This window comes from Pezoporus occidentalis, unplaced genomic scaffold (assembly GCF_034315485.1).
Source record: "Pezoporus occidentalis ecotype Australia unplaced genomic scaffold, CSIRO_AGI_Poc_V1 ctg3, whole genome shotgun sequence".
NCBI classification, from domain to species: Eukaryota; Metazoa; Chordata; class Aves; order Psittaciformes; family Psittacidae; genus Pezoporus; species Pezoporus occidentalis.
The window spans coordinates 7,696,019-7,716,462 of record NW_026914940.1 but is presented as its reverse complement, the minus strand read 5'-3'; the positions used below and the strand labels follow the sequence as shown (position 1 = coordinate 7,716,462).

At 35.8% G+C, this 20,444-nt stretch overlaps 1 protein-coding gene across 5 annotated transcripts in view; it reads left to right on the top strand.

Annotated features, from left to right (window-relative positions):
- The window catches only part of EFR3A (EFR3 homolog A), a 75,447-nt gene that overhangs the window by 4,690 nt on the left and 50,313 nt on the right, over nt 1–20,444 (top strand). The window contains exons 2-6 of one of the 5 annotated variants that reach the window (XM_062627007.1): nt 360–413; nt 6,022–6,111; nt 17,196–17,272; nt 19,005–19,132; nt 19,897–20,047. In XM_062627007.1, coding sequence (XP_062482991.1) covers nt 6,099–6,111; nt 17,196–17,272; nt 19,005–19,132; nt 19,897–20,047 — 369 coding nt within the window. In that variant the 5' untranslated portion in view covers nt 360–413; nt 6,022–6,098. Of the gene's footprint in view, nt 1–359; nt 414–6,021; nt 6,112–13,468; nt 13,654–17,195; nt 17,273–19,004; nt 19,133–19,896; nt 20,048–20,444 lie in introns of those variants that run through there. The other 4 variants (XM_062627008.1, XM_062627005.1, XM_062627006.1 and 1 more) reach the window with 4 other exon arrangements.

The window sequence follows — 20,444 nt, the reverse complement described above, 5'->3', positions numbered from 1 at the left end:
GGCAGGTGTTTCTCTGGAGAAGTGCTGATTTACGTTTGAAGGGGAAGTATCCTGAAAGGCTGTATAGCAATTATCATCCTAAACAGAGGCAGTTTGAAAGGTCATCCCAATAAATACAGCGAAAAATATTTTACTCAGGCATCAAATACAAGATCAGAAAAGCTAAATTTCTAGCCCTGGCAAAGCCTACATTTAGTCTGGTCCGATAAAGTGATATCTGGGTTTCTGTGGTAACAGTTTCGTGCTGGAGCTGAAGAATGTGACTGTGGCTCATTCTGCATAAGTTGCTATGTGTATTTGGATGTAAATTGTCTTAAATTATTGTCTTGACTTACTATTTTTTTGTTGTTTCTCTATAGTTTATAATGGTTTTGCAAAATTGAAGACAGATTCCTGATTGACAATGCCTGGCAGTAAGTATTGTTAACTTAAGTACATTAAAATGGTATTTAGGAGTGTTTACTATTATAATATTGTCATTTGGGGGTTAAAAGTTCTGCTATAATTAACATTAAAATAAACCAACAGAAAATATGATACTTGTAATCTATAAGATATTTCTAATTTCAGCATTATACAGCTTTTGCCTTTGTAAGTTTCTGTATTTTTTTTCAAAAGAGCCTGGCATAGACTCTGCATTTTCCTTTTTGATCCAAAGTTTACAGTTTAACATTGAATTTTGTGATTTTAAAATATGTGCTGAAATAGTTGTATTAAAAAATAAAAAGGCATTCTAATATATCTGTAATCGTTTCTGTGGAAAATTCCAAACACTGCTTATAGAAGATAAAATTACTATTTAGGATACAAAGTGGTAAGACTTAAAATTTTTAACATTCAAACTTAAATGAAACTTCTGAGGCAGATGCTTCAAAGAATCAAATTATTGTCTGCCTTGAAGAGTAGCAAATTTCCCTCACACAAAGGCTTAAGTTGTGAAATGTGTTACAATAGTCTTAAATCCAACTACTTTTTCATTTTTCTATTTAGAAAAATCCTGCGTGGTCTCTAGTAAAATTACTAACATCAGGCTTTGGGTAAAACACTCTGCTTTATCCAGAGGATAAGGAAGTCTTCATAAAGTTACAGTAACTATCATATGCAATGCACTTTAATGATAGTTTTGTAATAAATTTCACACATGTTTAATTTCATGAGGAAAATATTTGACCCTTTTTCATTTTGCATTGTCCTAAGCTTTGTAGTTAGTTGTGACTGCTGGGTACCAAAAATGTTGGTAATTACAGTAATTCTGTGTTATGTTGTTTGAAACCACAGTCATATAGCATACCTTAGATGCTTTCTGCTTTTTGTGGTAAATAGTTGAAATTATTTCTCTACATAGACATGAGGGACTGTAACAAAGTAATGGCAAATACATATTTTATTGTACTTGTGCATAAGAATCAGCTGCCATAGATAGTTTTGACTGTGCTGGGGTTCAACATTTGTGATAGTGTTTCACCGCTGTGCTTATATTAAGGCCTTTATCATGGTAGTCACTTCTGCTGTTTAGAAGTGTGTGGCTATTTTAAACAGACTGGAAAAGTAATATTATTAAACTGCAAAAGTAAGATGTTTTTGTTTTTCTAAACCAGGTAGGCTTATGTTCAGGGTTGTTATTAACACTATTTATCCTAATGCTTATGGAGTCTGCATTACTACAGAGTCAGATGGAACTTAAAAGGAGATGAAACCAACCGATTGAATTTTCACCTGTAGTGAGACATTCAGAACAATGCAGCCATTTAGTTCTGTGTAGATTTTTAAGTTTAAGTGTATGGATGAAGGGAAGGTAACCTAACATATGTGTGTGCATTGCAATTCGTATGAAGTAACAGAACTGTCTTAAATAGTTTCCTTCCAAAAATTTTGGTGATGAAGAAGTATGATTAGATTGCAATGCAGACAAGCATCGCTTCTCATCAGTGTGCATTGAGACAGCCTTCAAGACTTCAACTTTGTTGTTTGTGAAAGGGCAAGCTGCTGCCTGCTAATTTAGGATTGTTCTGCAGTATTCATTTTAGAGCATATTGACAAAACAGGTTGCTTCTATTTGGTGTTATTTTGAAATCTGAAAGTATTTGTCCTTGAAATCTAAAAAAAAAATCTCAGTTTTTTGTAAAGGCTGGGATTTTATTTCTTTTTTTCCCCACATGGAGTTCTCTCATCCCACACGTCAAGAAATACACTGAGCGTCTTTCTGAATAAAAGATGGAAAAGACTGTTAGAGTGAAATATTTAAAAAAAAAAAAATGTTTTCTGTCATTCTAGAAAGAATTCTTTGCAAATTAAGTGGGGTAGTAGTATCTAGATAAAAGAAGAGTTTGATGGAGTTCTTGGGTCATACTGACCAACTCCCTCTCTTCCAGTGTTGTCGTGCTTGCTTCCCTGAGTTTCTGTATCAGTTAATATTCTTGCCCCATTTTTGGAGTACAGTACTTGGGGAATTCCTAGGTCTAAAAGTAGTGGCTTGGATGATCTGGAGAGGTCAAGATACTGACATTATGGACAGACTGGACAAGGAGACATTATTTGTCTTTCTGGGGACTTTAGCTGTTCATAGAGATGCTTTAGAAGTCAGTCTTGAAGTTATTGTACATGAAATGTTCACAGGACAATCTGCTTTTTGTCTCCCTTAAACTGTCCAAAAAAAAGGCATGTGGTCAGACCTGGGTTGTAGTATTGAGAGGAAGAGAGATGAATGTACACAGCTAACCAAAGGTAATGTTCATCTCGTTTAACCTCATTTTAGTCATGTGTGCTGGTCTTCGCACTAGCTACACTTTACATATTGGATTATCAAGGCTTTCTATTAATGTTGCTATTTAGTGATCCTATGTAAGAATATGGGTACATAGTGCTCCATTGAGTCCTTAAAATAACATTAAGGTTTTAGTCTTAGTACAGTAATAGCCCCTAAATAGGACATTTTCAATCTGCTCTCTCAATCCTAATCAAAGATTAAGATGTCAAAGTGTTTGGTTTTTGTCTAGCCATGCATGGTAAAATTTTGAAATCTAGGTTGTAGTGGAGGTGTAATGCTATAAAACTGCTGCAGCAGTTGTGCAGAAAGCAAATATGTTTACTCCTACTGTGTTTTATAACAGAAGTGAGAAGATTGATTTGAGCCACAGCTATTTTATTAACTGATTTAGCTGTGCCTTATCACAAAGAAACCATGAAAAGATGAATTAGTCGTTTTAGTTAAAAACAAAACCAAAGAACTTGTAAGCAGACAGCCTTTGCAGTACAGGCAGTACATGTTTTACATTTGTCACAATTGTGCTCTCAATTTCCCTTTTCTATAGCTGGTTCAGGTAATTTTGTTTAACGCACTCCTGCTAGGAACACGGGTGGTTTTGGAAGGGTTTTGTTGGCTGCATTTGGTTTGCAGTGTTACAAATGCTTCTGTTAAAGAAATGTTTTGATATATGAGCTAGCTATGCTTTTTTCATTAAGACTCTTCTTTTTGAACATTATGATCCTGATATTCACACTTAATCAGATGCTTGAAACACTGTTTGGTACATGAGGTTGGTTTTGGTTTTCGTTTTTTTTTTTTTTTTTTTTTTTTCAGAAACAGCTAACCTACTTACTTTATTAAATATTTAACTTAAAGGCAGATTTTCTACTAAAATGAAAGTGCTTGGACCAGAAAAATGTTGTGTGATACAGGTGAGAACACCTGCTGTCTAGAAGAATGTATTTTACGTGTGGTAGTTATGTGTGTAGTTTGTTGGGTTTTTTTTCCATTTTTTCCTCTTTTTTTGTTCTTATTCTATCAACATAATTATATCCTTGCTTTTCAAAATTTTAGTAATTGTGATTGTTAGGTTAAACTGATTTTAGCTGCTGATTAGCAGGCCCTGTAACAAAAATTAAGAGAGCAACTAAATAAAAAGAAGGATTTTTGACAAATGAAATTTTCCCACATTGTCCCTTGAATTACTGCGGTAAAATTTAGTAATAAGAGCCTCCTCTGTGCTAGTCTGTCAAATATTTGCTACTTAGAAAGTGAGCACTCGGATTTTTGAGATACATGTATCGGTTATGTGGGAAACCTTCCTCAGTTTGGCTTGTTCTTGGTTACAGTGCAATGACTGTTTTGGTAACTTCAGAGTGCTTCTCTGAGTAGACTCAAGGCATTGACTGCTTCTCGCTAAACTATATTAAACATGTTGTTTCCTCAGTTTTCCATGTGGCTTTTTGCCAGTTGTCTTTGCTGAGACCACTAGTCTGCAGTTGGTGTGTACCAGTGGCTTCCCCGGTCTTTGAGATGAATGTGAATAGAATATTGAACATTGACTAGCGATTGTCTTTTTCTTTGTTCTTGGCTGTTACTGCTTTCAGTTCAGTTGCTTCATGGTCTTTAAACAACCAACCAACCCCTGCCCCCCCCAAACAAAAAAAAACCCTGTTAAAATTACACTTCTCTTTTTGGCTGGAGCTTTCATGCCAAGCGTAGGAAGGAAAACAGCACTTGAAATGGAATTTGAAAGGAATGAATATTTAACTCGTGTTTAATGCTCTTAATGCATTTTAAGAGGGAGATAATCTCGCTTTGGGTTTCTTCCTTCAGCATCAACTTTGGGAAATGAATTTATTTGTCTTTTAAAATTCTAATGTTTATTTTGTATATAACAAGTAAGTAATAACAAGACTGTTAATGCGAAGGGACGATTTAGTTCCCTGTGAACCCTGGTGGCTGGAGATGTATTTCTAAATCTGTCTGTGTAAATATTTCATGGGCTAAGCATTCTAGTGGTTTTAGGGAACGTTAGGCCATAGCTGTAATTAATAGCATTGTCCACTCTTTCTATCTAACATACTTTTTTTCCTCATCTCAAGGATGTTTTTCATGTACCCCTGATAACTTTAAAACCCTAAATGGGACCTTCTATTTAATGAAGCATTTTTCGTAATTGCTTTAATTTATCTTATAGGCATTAGGAACCCTATTAGTTTTCTGTTGGTATTGTTAACTACTTAGAATAGTGTTAAAATAAATACATTTTAATGCTATAAAATTTTAATTTCCTGGCTAGTAGAGAAGAGTCACATGGGGGAGAGTCTCAAATTGCTTTCTGCTGCTTTGTTCTAGTACCTTAGAGGATGAGAAACAGAAGCAGCCCTGTATCAAGTGCATCTTTCAGCTAGTGACCTAACCAACACAGGAACTTAAAAAACAGCTGCGAAGGGCATGTCATGGTTTGGGCTTCCTTCAGCTGTTTGCCATTTGCCAGACCTAGGCCAGTAAAAGAAAGTAACTGTATTTCAGAATATCTGTAACTTTTATAATACTATAGTCACAAAATATCCAATGGATTCTTTAAATAATAAAAGCTTTGGCTATGTAAACACTTAGATACAGGTTTGGTGGGGTTTTTTTCAGCTGATTTTTTAGGTGAGTGTCTTTTCTACACTGAAAAGAAAAAGTGGTCACTTCTGTAAATATATCCTTTGACAGAGCGGAGTCAAAAAAAGTCACAACAAAACCCAAGATTTTTTAGCTGTCCCAAAGGGGTGGGTGCTTCCCTGTTCTTTAATGAATCTGCATGGATTTCTTTAAAGCTTGCTAATTTTGAAGAAGTGTTAGTTCTCTCCATGTGCATCGTGCTAACCCCATTTGGGAAAGTGAGTATTTAGGAGCAGATCCACAGAATATGAAAATCACTCATGTTAACAGATTGCAAATATGTCTAGTAACCTCATTTACATCATTCCTCCTTTCATTCCTTCCATTTGTTTTGGAATACACTTCAGTATAGCCAAGAAAGGAACAATTTTGTTTAGTCTATTCCTTATCAAAACCTGAGGAATTTCTTTTTCAGGCTGTGGTCATTTATGTGTGCACAATCTGGGCATATAACAAAGGAAATCAGAAGCTTTAGAGATTAACTTAATTCTATTCCCATTAAAGCCTTTTAAACTATACATGTGCAATTCATCAAATGTTAAAATGTAGCTTAATAATTTTCTCAGGTTTTATTAAAACATGGCTGTTGTTGTTATTTACAGAAATCGCTTTGCAATTGGTTTTCCTATGAGTCGATTAACCTTCATGCACAGCATTGTTTGCTATTGATTTCTCAGTCATGGGACGAAAGGGTAAGAAGGCTCTGCTGATTATGCATGCAAGTGTCCTATTTTTTTATGCATGACAACAAAGGAAAATTTGATTTTTGAGAAGGGGTAGATTTTCCGCTCTGATTAAACGCATGTCTCTGTGGAAAGACCAGGGTAAACTGCTTTTAAAAATATTTTGGCTTTCTCTTTACATGATGTATGGACTTTCTTTCCTGTCATTGACCTCTAGGATCCCCAGCAGCTCTCTAGAGAATCAGGTACCTTGTTAATTGCTGAGGATGGAAGTTAGCTGTGTACATGACTCTTGGCTATAGATCACTATTTCATTTCTAAAAAGTCAGCAGGCATTAGACAAGAATGAGTAGAAAGTTGGAGTAGGTAGATGAATGAGACTTGCATCTACTAACTTGCAGATTTCAGCTAGTGATCATGTCCAAAGGTGAACAGTTTTGGATTTTGAAAGTGGTTAGCTGAACAGCCAGAGTTCTGCTTTATTTCATATTCTGGAGTTTGTGTCTAGGAGGTATACTAGCAACTTCTGTTTGTGGCTGCTGTGTGCAAGGGCCTATGACTCTTACTGGTAACCCAACTGGCTCAAAGAATACAAGCCTTTTGGTACCCATGTAGAGGTCAGCATGAAATTTTCTAACATAAGGATGTGTCATAATTATTCACATTTCAAAAGTTAAAACAATTACAGGATCCTTGTATTTCACAGGTATATTGAGGAATCTTGAGATCAGGAAGTAATTTGTAAACTAAGAAACCTCTTAGCTTGCCTATGTACAGAATACAAAGAGTGAATCAGTTATATCTATTTATAGAGTGCTTGCTGTTTTCTTGGAACAGAAGTTTAAATCAGTAAATGTGTTTTTTTTTGTATAGAGTGAATATTGCAGTAGTCTGACTTGTATGCTTTTAATTCAGAGCAAAAAGCTTTCATTGGAGGTAAAGAACTGTTTAACCTTTGATAATGTACATGTGTTAACTGAGCTCATGTAATGAATGCCTTTGAACTACTGATGTTTTGTGTTTAAGCATTTTGGCTTCTTTCAAATACTGAATTGTTCTTCTAAAGCCATGTCAGTAAGAATTAATCTTTTGTAAAGATGTGCAAAATCCCTGACAATTATTTGAGAAAAGGTAAACTTTTTATTTCAAAATAAGCATTTTTTAAATTGTTTTTAAATTCAGTGGCTTTTAACAAACCAGATTTATACCCTGTAAAGTTTGAGTAGAATTCTGCACCCCAAGATTTTTAAGAATAGTTGGTGCCTATATAACTCGACCTCTCTTTAATGTCCAGCTTGAGATCTGTTAGAGGTCTTGGTCGTTTAATTTTTTCAAGAAGAATGCAATTGTGACTCTAAATTGTACTTGGACATTGTACACTATTTTGCTGATTAAGATCTGTACTTTGGCTTTATATGGGTACCCTGAGCCTTTAATTGTGGCTTGAGAATGCTTAGTCATTCCTTACAAAGAGAATGAGTAAGGAATTACAACCTAACGCTTTGCTATATCATTATACTAAATCAGTGCTCCTTCCTGATACTTTGTAAAGCTGTTAATATGAAAGGCAATATGTGAAGATAAATCTTCACAGATACTTTATTCATGTACTTCTGTAGTTCTACCAAGTACAGGATAATTTATGCAATTAAAACAGCTGTTTTCTTATTTTCATTAAACAACATAACTGTTTAATGGTTAGAAAGGGACTTTGAAATGCTGATACCCTACTTTTGAACTTCATAGGATAAAATACAAACAGTTATTAAATTATAATTGATCTGTGTCTGATATGATTGAACTAGCAGAGTTTTCTTGTAATAAATGCAGTACAAGCTGAATCCAAGGCTGTTTCTGTATGTGTTTGGACATTTTTTAAACGAGTTTGTAATTGATATTGACATTTTTCTTCAGAAGTGACAGAATATTATTTTTGTGAACCGGAGCACTCCTTAGAACTAATGGGAAGATAAGAACCACAGGGATAATTTATAATTCATTAACCTAAAAGGAGGGGTTTTGGTGTAAATGCTGTCTTTCATGTCTGTTTTCAAAACTATTAATACTGAAAAGTTGTTGCATAAACTTCTGCCTGTTAGTTGTAACACAAAGTTGATCTATGAGGGCAGGATGAAGTAGGTAAAGCTGTCTACAGAGAAAAGAAAGTCTTTAAAATGGAAAGTAGGGGCAGCTCTAAGGATCTGTTCATAAGAATATGTAGAGATTTTTTCAGATTTTTAATTCCAAATTGTTTTATTGCTCTTCTATATGTATGTTCACATGTCCGAATTGCAATATCGTATTTTGCAAATGCCTTTCGGAAAAATCAAATGAATAATTATAGACACAAGCAGAGTGTAAACTTAATGGAAGATTAGTGAGACAATTAAAGAAGAATTTTGAGTTCTTAACCCTGTGTATCTTCTGGGACTCTGTTTTTCAGAGTGACATTACAACATTTTTGGTTAGAATTTTATTTTTCAATAATGTCAACACAGTTTAAACACTTTGTTGCTGAACAGGAGCAGACTGTCCCTGGAAGCATTCACAAACCATGTAGATGAGGCCCTCAATGATACCCTTTAGTGGTGGTCTTGGCAGTCCTGGGGTAATGGTTGGACTTGATGATCTTAAAGGTCTTTTCCAACCTAATTGATTGTATGATTCTAAGTTTTGAGCCCTGTGTGTGTGCCTCAAGGATTGCTGCACTCAGTTTTCTCAGTGTAGATGAGAAACACAGTATGGTTCTAGATTCACAGAACAGTTTTCATCCATTCTCTTTCTAAAATTACTTTCTATGTACAGTATGTATGTGTGGGGGCATCAAATGTCATGTGGTATTGAGCTACTTGTATACAGAAAGTGTGTTTTTTTTAATTAGGAAATGCTTTTCCATAGTTTGTGTATATGTACTGAAGTCTATAGCTGAGTATGCTTAAATGAGGGTAAAACTTGGTTTTGAACCTCTGGCCGTGTTTATGTTGGCATTTGGGATGTTTCCATAGAAAAAAGGGTATATAGAACAACACACTTGCATGTCATATACAGTTCAGTGGTTTATGCTGAATTAGTTAAAATCTAGTTCCCTGAGCTATACCTTCTCACTGCATTAGCTTTAAGGCTTCCAGGAAGAAGGCCTGTGAATGTGAACCTTTGCTTCCCCATCATCAGGACTTTTCATCATGACGTGCATGCTTGTTTTCTGCAGGCCAGGTGACAGACAAAGTTTACCAGTGCTATCCGTTAAGATCTCTTCAAATGGTGTGAATGTGTTGTGTTGACAAAATCTTCATGACCTTTCAGAAGTAGGGAGTGTTTCACAGTTTCTTCTGTTGCTTGGTGTAGGGAAGCCACAGTTTCAAAACAAGAAGAGGCTACTATGTAATACAGAGTTCAGTTGACCAGCAGGGTAGATCTTTAGACGTTTTGGCAGCTTTCCTATGTGTTGGGGGTCATTCCAGTTTCTTTTGTTACACTGACCTTGGAATCAGAACATCTGCTGAAAGACAGAGCTGTTCATGGTGTTTGAGTGACCATTTGTGTTCCAGTAGATACTAAGTAATCCACATGTGCTACTGCCATGAGCTTATGTCTTTAAATATGCGGCAATAGAGTGGGAACAAGGTGGTAAGAGAGGTGCAGATGTTGCAGCTCTCCTTCTCAGTGGAACTCATAGAGGAGTGTAAAATAAGTTTGTTGGCCTTTGAGTGCCTGGGAGGGTTGCAGCATGCTTACCTGTCACCTGCAGCTGTCCTCTGCAGCCATGAGGTGTTCAAGGATGCAGTATTCTGAAACTTGTCCATCTTGGTTAGAGAATAGGTTGGAGTCAAGGTGAAGCCAGGCTTTGAACAGAGTAGCCTGTCTGGTACGGGGAGCTTACTTCTGTGCCAGTCATCCCTGTGCTGGGGTGGCTCTGTTTGCCTGTATCTACAGGTCCTGTGAGGAGCCATGTGTTTGGACAGGAAGAGACAGATCAAAGTATTTCGTGTTAAATAGTGGGAGGAGGAGGCTGCTGTGATAATGTCAACCCTTCTTTACTTTTTTTATTCTGAATTAAATGGTAGGTAAAAAATGACCTTCTGGCACAGTGTGTTACTGGATGAGGCCTTGGTGGGTGTTTTGACAGTGTTTGTTACAAATCTGCTCTGTGCTCTACTGCTTCCCTGGATGGAGGAATAATGCCAGTTCATGTGCGTCAGAGATTACACAAAGCATTATGAGTCTCCTTTTACCTCCCCTTCTCCTTTAATCCAGTAGTTTGCTTATGTCCCCATTTTTCACTGATTTATGAAACGTCTTGTTACCAAGTCAGTATCTATTAGAAATGGGAGTATTATGACACACTCTTCTTTTTCCTCCTCTGGGTTTATCCCCTGGAACTCATTTCCTGACTGTGAACCCAATGTTGAAAGCAGGAATGAAAGTTGGTCTTTACCCAGTGTTTTACTGTGAACAGGTTGTCAGTGCCAAATGTGATGGAGAAGGGTAAAAGGAGATATCTTAGATGTGTCTTTCCAGGTGTCTTCTGTAGTCAGTGACAGAATTTCCTCTTCACTGATGACCTTGTTATGGCCAACTTAATAGGAAGATAGGTAAGGACAAGAACTAAGAAGCAAAATTCATAAGAAGCCATAGAGCTTCTTTCGCTGGAACCAGATTAATTTTAGGTATTCTTAATGCTGTATTAAAAATAGAGAGTGCTGGTACTATCTCAAGAGTAGGAAAGGAGGAGGTGGTGTTGAAAAGAACAGAAATGAGCAAGTGAAACAAAGTTACTCTGTGAAAACAACAAAGGTGGGAGAAAGAAGAGACAGTATGGAAACACTGCGGGCGGTGGAACTGGTGAAGTAGAATGCAACCAGAGAACTTGATGTAATGCAAAACTTCCTTTTAATGGATTAGAAGCCTTTAAAAGGCATCATCCCAAAGATAATGTCTTCCCTGGGGATTTGTTTGAATTGCTACTGGATCTGAAAGAATACTTTATTGAAGAGGCTTCGTGGTAAGCTTTGTAAAACTAGGGTCTTACAAAGACTAGGGTCGGGTTTGGGGTTCTTTTTCATACTTCTTAACTAGTAGCTCGACAGGCATTGTCATTTCTCCTTTCCACAAAGAGTTCATATTCAGGTTATTTTTGCATGCTTTTCCCTGTAGCATGCTGTGCATCTCTCCGTGTTGATCTGATCCAAGTATAGAATGACACACCTTGAAGTCATACTGTGCCAGAATTAGCTTTATAATTAGCTTTACCGTAAGAAGAAATTCTGGGGAGAAGGTTGTGTTTTTTTTCCATTTGCTTCAAATTAACTGAGCACCAAACTATTTTTAAGAAGAAATGTAAAATTGTCAACCAAGGTAGTGGATGGAATTTTCCATGTTGGCTGTTCCTGTGATTTTGCTGTCATGGGGGTCAGAAGTCCACATTGAGATGAATATCATATTCTTCAGGCAGAGATTTCATCTGGACATTGTCTTTACCAAGTTTTGGTGGAGAGAGGCTGGAAACCAGCTGTTGTGGACTCAAATGACACCAGGGTGAAAGGTAGAGGAGAGGAGAGGTTTATGTAGGGAATGGGACCTCATCCTGGCTAAGTGATGAGGTTGCTGTTCTCTCTGGGAGCACGCTCCAGGGACATTGCAATGGCTGATGAGTGCGTCCTTACAGCAGTTATTCTTTTTATAGCAGGGTGAAGAATATTTTTAATTAACTCCCTTATATGGCCAGAATAATTTCCTTGTTCTAAAATACTTGATCTGTTTTTCATAGTGGAAAGGGAATGCCCTTGAAAATGAAATGCATCAACTGATATTAGCAGTTCAAAACCAAGCAGGTATAGTTAGTGTAGTGAAGTGTTACTTTATGCACTTTACTCTGGATATTTGAAACCAGTTACTTTTTGTTTGTGTTTCTCATCTCAGATATAGACAAGTGAAATAAAATTTTAATGTATAAAAGTACTCAGTTTTTACATAATTATATAGTACATTGAGCAACCAAATGTATTTTTAATATTGTTCAGTTTCTTGATATTAGCAAAACATGCATTTATAGGTAGATTCAAACTTTTTGTTAATTATGCTATTTTTTGATAAGGCTCTTTTTAATCTTGTAAGACAGACAATAAAGATACAGATGACCAGATAAGCTTGGGACAACAAAAATATTCAGTGAGTGAATATGAAATCTTGGTTCAGGTCGTTAATGTTCTGCAGACAGTTGACAGCAATATTAGCATTACAGAATTGTGGAAGAAATTGTAGCATGAGAGAAATTTTACAATCCATTTGTTTTCTGCTTTGGCAGATTTTAATAAAGAGGAAAATAATCTGGCATCTTTAAGCTTGATAGGCAAAACTTGGTGTTTGGTGTCTAAAGCCGGCTTGAAGGCTTTGTGTTCCTGTAATTTTTATGAGTAAGATGTAAGTGAAGATTCAGACAAACTCATTTCAAATAAAACTTTATTGCAGTGGGTATTTTTCTAATTGTCACAACAGGGTTCCTTTAATAAACTGTGGGGTGACAGTTTCTGTGCAGCTCAGTCTTTTATCTGAGTTTCTTTGCACTAAACACTATGTTATTAGCACAAGTCTCTTAACTTTAGAATTGGTATGGAATTGTTATTTGGTGGAAATTTTTAGTTGTGATTTTATTAAAACCAGGACATTATGATTTCCATGGTTTACAGAAAGACCTATATGGAATTCCTGTATTTGTGTTGCCCAAGTGGATGTAATCTAGGAAGTAAAACGATAAAGTGATGAGATGTGCTGGGAAGCCAGAAAGGAATTTCAGAATTGTTTAACTCCGAATTGATTTTTCTACCTGACGTGTCACAATCTTTGTGAGTAAGGATGTAAAGGATTTAAATTCTGTAATCCTTGCTTCTTGAATTCTGAAGTATTATTAGAGATAATGTTAGTTTCATTAACCTATTAATTTTTTAAGTGCTTCCCTGATCTTAGAGATAAACCCTTTAGTTTAAAAAGCCTTTATGGTCAGCAGCCTGTCTTAAATAATTTTTCTGACCATTCTTCAGCAAGATCAAGTGAGTATGTTCTGCTAATTTATTTGTCACTCTGTAGTGATGTGTGGCAGCTGAATGAACACAGGTTTTCCTGAACTATACAGTTTTTTTAGCTTCTAGTCACAGAAATAATGACTGTTTGTTCTGGGGAAGTTGAAGTAATGAAACTGGCTCTGCAGTTTGATTCGATGAGCTGCGAATCACACATTGATGATGTATCTTTCATACTTTTCTCTCTTCTTGTGCCTGGCCTTGTTAACAGAATTTGATACTGAAGTTTTTCACGTGCTTGGTGGCTTTATGTAGGTGTCACAGAGCTCATCAGATAAGCTTCTAGTACTGCAGAGCCCTCGCCTGAAGTAACTGCTGCTGTGCTAGTGTGAGAGAGCACATTTCTGAAAAGGAGAGTTTCCAGGGAGTGAGATCATATCCAGGATGAGGCAGTATGTTCAGGTTCCAACTGTTGAGCAAGAAAAAGCCTATGATTATAATTCTGCTTTTGAACCAAGACCATGTATGTGTTTGGGTAGGTGAAATTACCATTTTCTGATAATGTGGACTGCTTCTTACTGCTGTTGAGTAGAATAAATGTGTTTAAAAAGAACCCGTACAGCTGGTTAAATATGTTCAGTTTTTAACATGTGGAGTGCATGTTGCGGGACTCCTTTAGCCGGAGAGAAGGTGCCTATTTTAACTCAGAAAATCCCATAATAAGTAATTTTAAACCTTCTGTGTTGACTATCATGTAAGTGTGAACTTCTCTGTAGATACTGCTTTATCCTTTATATTTACTTGTATAAAATGACAGAGATGTCTTCTAGGGGCAGGCTTAAATTGTCATAGGAATTTTCGTCGATAAACCTGCATAAAATGAAGTGGGTTCCTTTTGCCTGGCTTAGTGACCGCGTTCTGTAGACCTACAAAACAGCTTATTTGTGTGAAGCGAATGTGTGCTCTGGATCAACTTTTGTATGGGTTAAATTGCTTAGCTTCTATCTGTCTTTTACAACATTCATCTTTTCCAGTTTATGTTGTGAAATGTTCCTATATTTTGTTTTATTTCTTTAAGTCTATTTTCAATGTATGTTGTTAAGACTTGATTTTTGTGCGATGTGTTGGGGTTTTAATAGTCATGCTTCTTTTTAACCTATTCCTATGTTTTTATTAATCTTAACTGATTATATCAAAACTGAGCAATAGTTAATGGTTTTTTCCACAAAATCTGTCTAATGACTGTTAACTGTTTTGGGATTTGCCTTTGGTTTCCTTTTTTTCTGTGTTGTTTGGGGAGTCTGTCACCTCATTATTTTTCTGATAGTGCTCTGCTTTAATTTCTCTACTGATAATACCTTTGGAGGCTGAAAGCTTTGATAGATTAACTCTCACTTTGTGGTACTTGAATTCTGTTGAATGTAGAAAGTTCTTTTAATGACATTAACATACTAATTTTGGTTTTATATTTTAATTTTAGAGAATTCTTTGAAAAGTTTGTTGTTTTGTGTTTGCTTTAGGGTTTTCTCATGTAAAGCATATGTAATTAAATACACAGCCATGTAAAGATACTAGTGAAAATCCAGTGTGGGGAGAAGAGAAAATTGTCAAATCTTATATTATATACTTAGCTAGGGATTTTTCTTTATGTCAAAATTCACTGTGTGCCATAAATGTGAAGAGCAATATTTGAACAATATGGAGTTTCCATTAACTGAAACCGTCTGATACGGCTGCCAGAACGAGTTGGTGCTGTTACCTGATAGACTTTATCCTTCTCGAAGGAGTAATTGTGTGCAGGTTTTATGTTAAATTTATGTCATTAACACAGTTCTGAAAGAGCATCTGAAGATTTAAACTGTGGTTCTTTGCAAAGATTTTCTTCTTCTGTCACATAAAGAAGAAACTAAAAGATTTTTTTTTTTAACTGCCTCTGTCTTGCATGCAGTATTTTACAGTATTTTCTGTTCTTGTTACATTTTCGGTAGCTGAGGCAAAATATTTTGCTGCAGTTGTTGTAATAATATTTTGTTACACTGTTTGCTCTGGACCAATGCTAGAGGTCCATAACGTAGAAAATCAAGTAGGAAGACACAAGTACCAAGAGTATTGAGCCAGGTGCAGAGCTGCGTGTTTAACTCAAGAAACATTTAACAGGATGAAGTCTTGTTTTGGTGGATTTTGATGATCTTACTTGAATTTCCCAATACTGAGTGATATCTTATACACTAATAACTCATTTTTTTATCATGATTTCACTTTTAAAATATTGCACAACATTCTTCTCAGTAGAATGTTTTTGTGCAACTGAATCATTTGCTTTAAGTCAAGCAGATTTTTAACCTCTTTTGATACCTACATTTTCTAGTGGCATATGAAATGGCTTTGATTTTTACTACTTTGTACCTGCAGCTTTTAGTAAATGTAGATTTTTACAGTGCTTACACCTCACCGAGATGTCAACAGGAATCACAAGAGGAATTTGACAGTAGTAATGAAGTACTTTTTCATACAAAACATCTCAATATTCCAGTTGTTTATTCTTTGAGTGTTTTTTTGTTTTCATAGTTGTGTATTGAAGTTATAAGTCTGTGTTCATCTTACCGGTAATGTATGACTCTCTTAATTCATGAACTGAGTTAAAAGACCACTGAGGAAATCTTAAAGTGTGCTTTTAAACTCATATATATATCTTTGACAACTGGTTTTGATTAAATAATTTGCAAGAATTAAGTTGTCAGACTATGAGCAGAATTACCTTTTTTTGTCCAAAAGACAAGTAGTAGCAGAAAACAGGGGGAATAGGGGGAGAATGTCTACTCATGTCAAATCTTGTCATAAAAACAACTAAGGTTACTTGGATATCTGAAGTAAAGAGATACAAGTCCTGGTGTATTTGTCTAATATTTCTTCACAGCGTGAAAAGTTTGCAGATAAATTGTAATCATCAGAGTTAGTGCCAGGATGCCCTTCATTCTTTTCCCTATTTTGATTTGTAGCAAAAGCTTTTACAGCTTTTACTGTCTTTGGCAAAGTATTTTAGGATTTTTTGAGTACCTAAATGGATACCTGTAATAAGATATTTGGCTACTCTGAATGCGCTGGGTATTGAGATTTGGAAGACTGATGAAAGCCATTGATATGCATGCATAGTTGGGTATTTATTAGTGTATTGTTTTCTACTTTGTGGCTCTTGTGCATCAGAGCTGATCTGAGACCTGACCAGTGAGTTGGTCTCATACTGTGTCCACTGGAACCTTTAAAACCTGATATGTCAAAACATTTAAATTCCTTTTGAATAAACCTACACTGATGAAATAGTTGGATGATGTGTCTGAAAGCTTTTTTATATTTTTTTTGTACTGAGTTTTTACCTTCAGGTGATATTTTTTAATATAAACTGGAATTATTTCAATATTCTAGTAGTCCTGAGTGCTAGAAAAGCTAAACCATAGGATTCTGTCTTTTTAAAGCAGGCAGTATGAGACTTTTAATAAAATTGCAAGTTCCATGTATTGTTCTGATGATCTTTAAGTGTATTAGTAGTAGAGTAGAATTGAGATCAGAAAAATTCCTTTCTCCAAGTGACTGTCTTTTGCCTGGTGGCCAGTGAAATAGTGGAATATTGAAGCTAGTGTTTCATGTTGTGGTTTCTATTGCTTTATATATATGCCTGTAAAACTTCATAGTTGACTTTGTGGAAAAGTGAACATAGCACACATTTAGATATATTTTGAAATGGTGATCAGTCAGAATGAAGATGACACAGCAAATGAAGTACTCTTGGTTTTAATATTACTAAATTTATTTATCTTTCTGCCTGTGTATTTTTTAGGATGGCAGGCACATTTCTAGTACCCAAGATGCTTGCATGTTTTCCTCTTGTGTTATATTAGTAGTGTTGCCTATTTGACTTCTCAGTCGTTTTCAATTACCTTCATTTTGCTTTATTGCTGGTAGTAACAAGAAGCTGAACTCACTCTTTCTCCTCCTTGCTTGTCAGCTAGTCACTTCAAATGAAAACACCAGAGTTCCTAAAACTGAATTCTGAATTCTGTTGGGTGAATCTCTCTGCAGGAGTGTGTTGCTGCTGTGCTGCTTTGAGACCTCGCTACAAGCGTCTGGTAGACAACATATTTCCTGAAGATCCAAAAGTGAGTGATGACTTTAACAGTTTAAGGGATTGATATTTGAAAAAAATTGATTACTAACTAATGCTTTATATTTTATTTTTTTAATTTTTTTTACAGTAAATTCTGCTTTAGCACTTTGTAGCTTTAATAGAAGTTAGCAGAACAATTTAGCTGGAAAGGAACCTCTACAGATCATCTAGTCTAATTCTCTTCTCAGAGCAGGGCTGTGTATATTGAAGAGTAAAATTAGGCCGTTTTGTTCAGAGAAATAGAGATTTAATTAAGCAGGGTATTCTGCAACAGAGGTAGCATTTAGTTTCGTATGTACTTAAGAACTGTTTATAGTTCTGTGGTTGCAGGTGTGCACACTTTCTGATTTTCTACAAGATTTTAATTTCCTAACTCTTGATGTATTGACAGTGTAAGTTTTTCTTGTTCTGTAGACTGTTGTGATCCAAAAGGGGTTTTTTTGGTCGTTTTGTTTTAATTTCTCCAGTTACTCATATACACTGGAACAGTCTCAGTGCTATATTAAAGCCTGGTTTTTACTCTCTGAAAATAAGCAGCAGTGCATGTATCTGTACATAACCATGTGATGGTTCACACTGATCAAGAGCTTATGTATGGGCTGCAGTAGTTTTTTAAATGTGTTACCAGATCTTGTTCTCTTGTATTACAGCAGAAGCAAGCAGAACAGTCAGCATTTGTATAACATTTTCCTTATAGCTTACAAAGTATGTGGGCTTTTCTTTAAAATATGTTGTTACTGAGTACTGATTACTCTCTAAATGTATGTTACTGGCTGCAAGGGAAATGTTTTCTGCAGATACAGTGTGTTGAAGGCATGGAACAACATGATTTCATAGATTTATTTGTTTTAATCTGCTTGCTTGGTACAGGTTTAGAAACACCCAGAATTACTACAGTTGTAGTCTTACAGCTTTAGTCTGACTCAGGAGCTCTGAGATGGCACTCCTTAGGCTCTGTTTTTTTTTAATGTTCATGGGCTTAGTGCAGGATGAAGCCAGGCCATGATGGTTTTTGCCTGTGTTAGAGAGAAACATGAGAAGACTTGCTTGATACAATGTATTAATTAATGATTGTGTTAAAAGCTTCAAAGTAATTTATTTGAAAAGAAAAAGACAAAAAGCCTTATCCTTCTTACCTGGTAGTTACAACTACAGCCTCGGGTTGTATAAAGTACAACGTTTCATGTTGGAACTAATATACTAATCTTTGCTCTTGTTCTATACAGTTATTGTTCAGGTACCCTGTATGTCAGCCTTGTCCAAGATATGACACTGGCAAATAAAATATTTAAAGTGCAATCTTGTTTGTATGTAGTGTCAAAATTATTCATCAGATACGCTTTCTGGGAGGTGAAGGGGAAAAGCAAAAGATTATATTGTACCAATAGGAAAAAAGTGTGTCTTAGAACTGATGATATGTCTCACTAATAATTTCTTTTGAATACCTGTCATGTGTTGCCTCCCATCCCCCCAGAAAAAGATGGGAGAAATAGTTGCTTTATTTCTTTAAAAAATATTGTACTTTTTTATGTTGCTGACTTTTGCAGCAAAGCTGATGACAATTTTGCTCAAGTTGTGTGTTGTTCGGTGTTTTTTCAATAGCTTGTTCCCATCTGTATGGCTCAAAACTTTAAATGTTGAGTAGGCAAAAGGAAAAATACTTCAAAAGCTTTATACTTTCTGTGAACTTTTTTGCTTTATGTATTTTGTATGTCTGCTTTTAGGATGGTCTTGTTAAAGCTGACATGGAGAAGCTGACTTTCTATGCAGTGTCTGCGCCAGAAAAGCTGGATCGAATCGGCGCTTACCTAGCAGAGAGACTGAGCAGAGATGTTGTCAGACATCGCTATGGGTAAGGAAATAAGTTGCAGCATTTAGAAATAGATGTTAACATGTTTTTTCAGCCCTTTTGGCTAAATTGCATTTCAGTGGGATCTTTGAAACACTTTCATACTCTTAAGTCCTACTTGAGCTCAAATTTTAACGAATATGGAGTCAAAATAGGGAAAAGATTTTTAACGAATGTGAGAATGGAGTAGGAAAATACTGAGTCTAAGAAGTAGCAGGATTCGGAGAAGAAAGGCAACATCCACCACAGGCCATCAGTTTTGGCTTTCCATGATGTCAAAAGCTATTTTCAGAAACTTTATAGAATGAGTAAGTGTCCATTGTTTAGGGTAATTAATTTTGGTCACTGCTTTCTTTACTCTTTTTTTCTACTTACTTTGCATGTTGTTTGCTTGTCCAGGGGCATGGCTTTCCAGACTGCGATTTGGATAGAAGGAGGATCTGCAGACTAGAAAGCTGGAATTTAGAAGTTAAAATAAAATGTGGTAGGAAAGATAACTGGACTATATTTACTCTGTTACCAAGTATTATGACATCCCTTTTAAAAACACTCATTTCACTGCTGCCTGCCTCCCCCCAAAAACAAAGAAGAAAAAAGAAAAGAAAAATGAATGTAGGAAATACCAGTAACTTCAATTTTTAGACAGCGGGATATCTACACCTTCTGTTCTTTCTTTTCTAAGTTTTGCTATACTAAGGACCTAACTTGAGCTAATTGCAGTAATGATACATGTAGCACGTCTTTATGTATGTCTTATTATTTTTCAGGTATGTTTTAATTGCCATGGAGGCATTAGACCAGCTCCTAATGGCTTGCCATTCTCAAAGCATAAAGCCCTTTGTGGAAAGTTTTCTTCATATGGTGGCCAAGCTTCTGGAATCAGGAGAACCAAAGCTTCAAGTTCTTGGAACTAATTCTGTAAGTAAATTGAGATGCTGAATGAAATCAGAGTAAAGCTTTGCTTATTTGCTATGGGAAAGTGGTTTCAGAAGTCACAAAATATTTGCTAGTTACCATGAATTGAGAAGCTTCTGTATGTGTAAGCTTATACCATTTGGCCCAAACACAGACCAGACACCAGCTGGAAGCAGACTCTGTTTCCTTCCAGTCTATAAAATGTCTTTTGGTGTCTGGGCTCATCCCCTGCAGAAATAATTTTGTCTGGAAGGAACAGGAAAACTGGTTTGAGAGTTCATATTTTGGATCTTTAAACAGATCTCCTGGACACATTGTGTAGGTAAGAGAGTGGTGGGTTTGTTTTTTTTTTTTTAACTCTCCAGCAGTGAGAGCAAAGGTGTAGGAAGGAGGACATAAC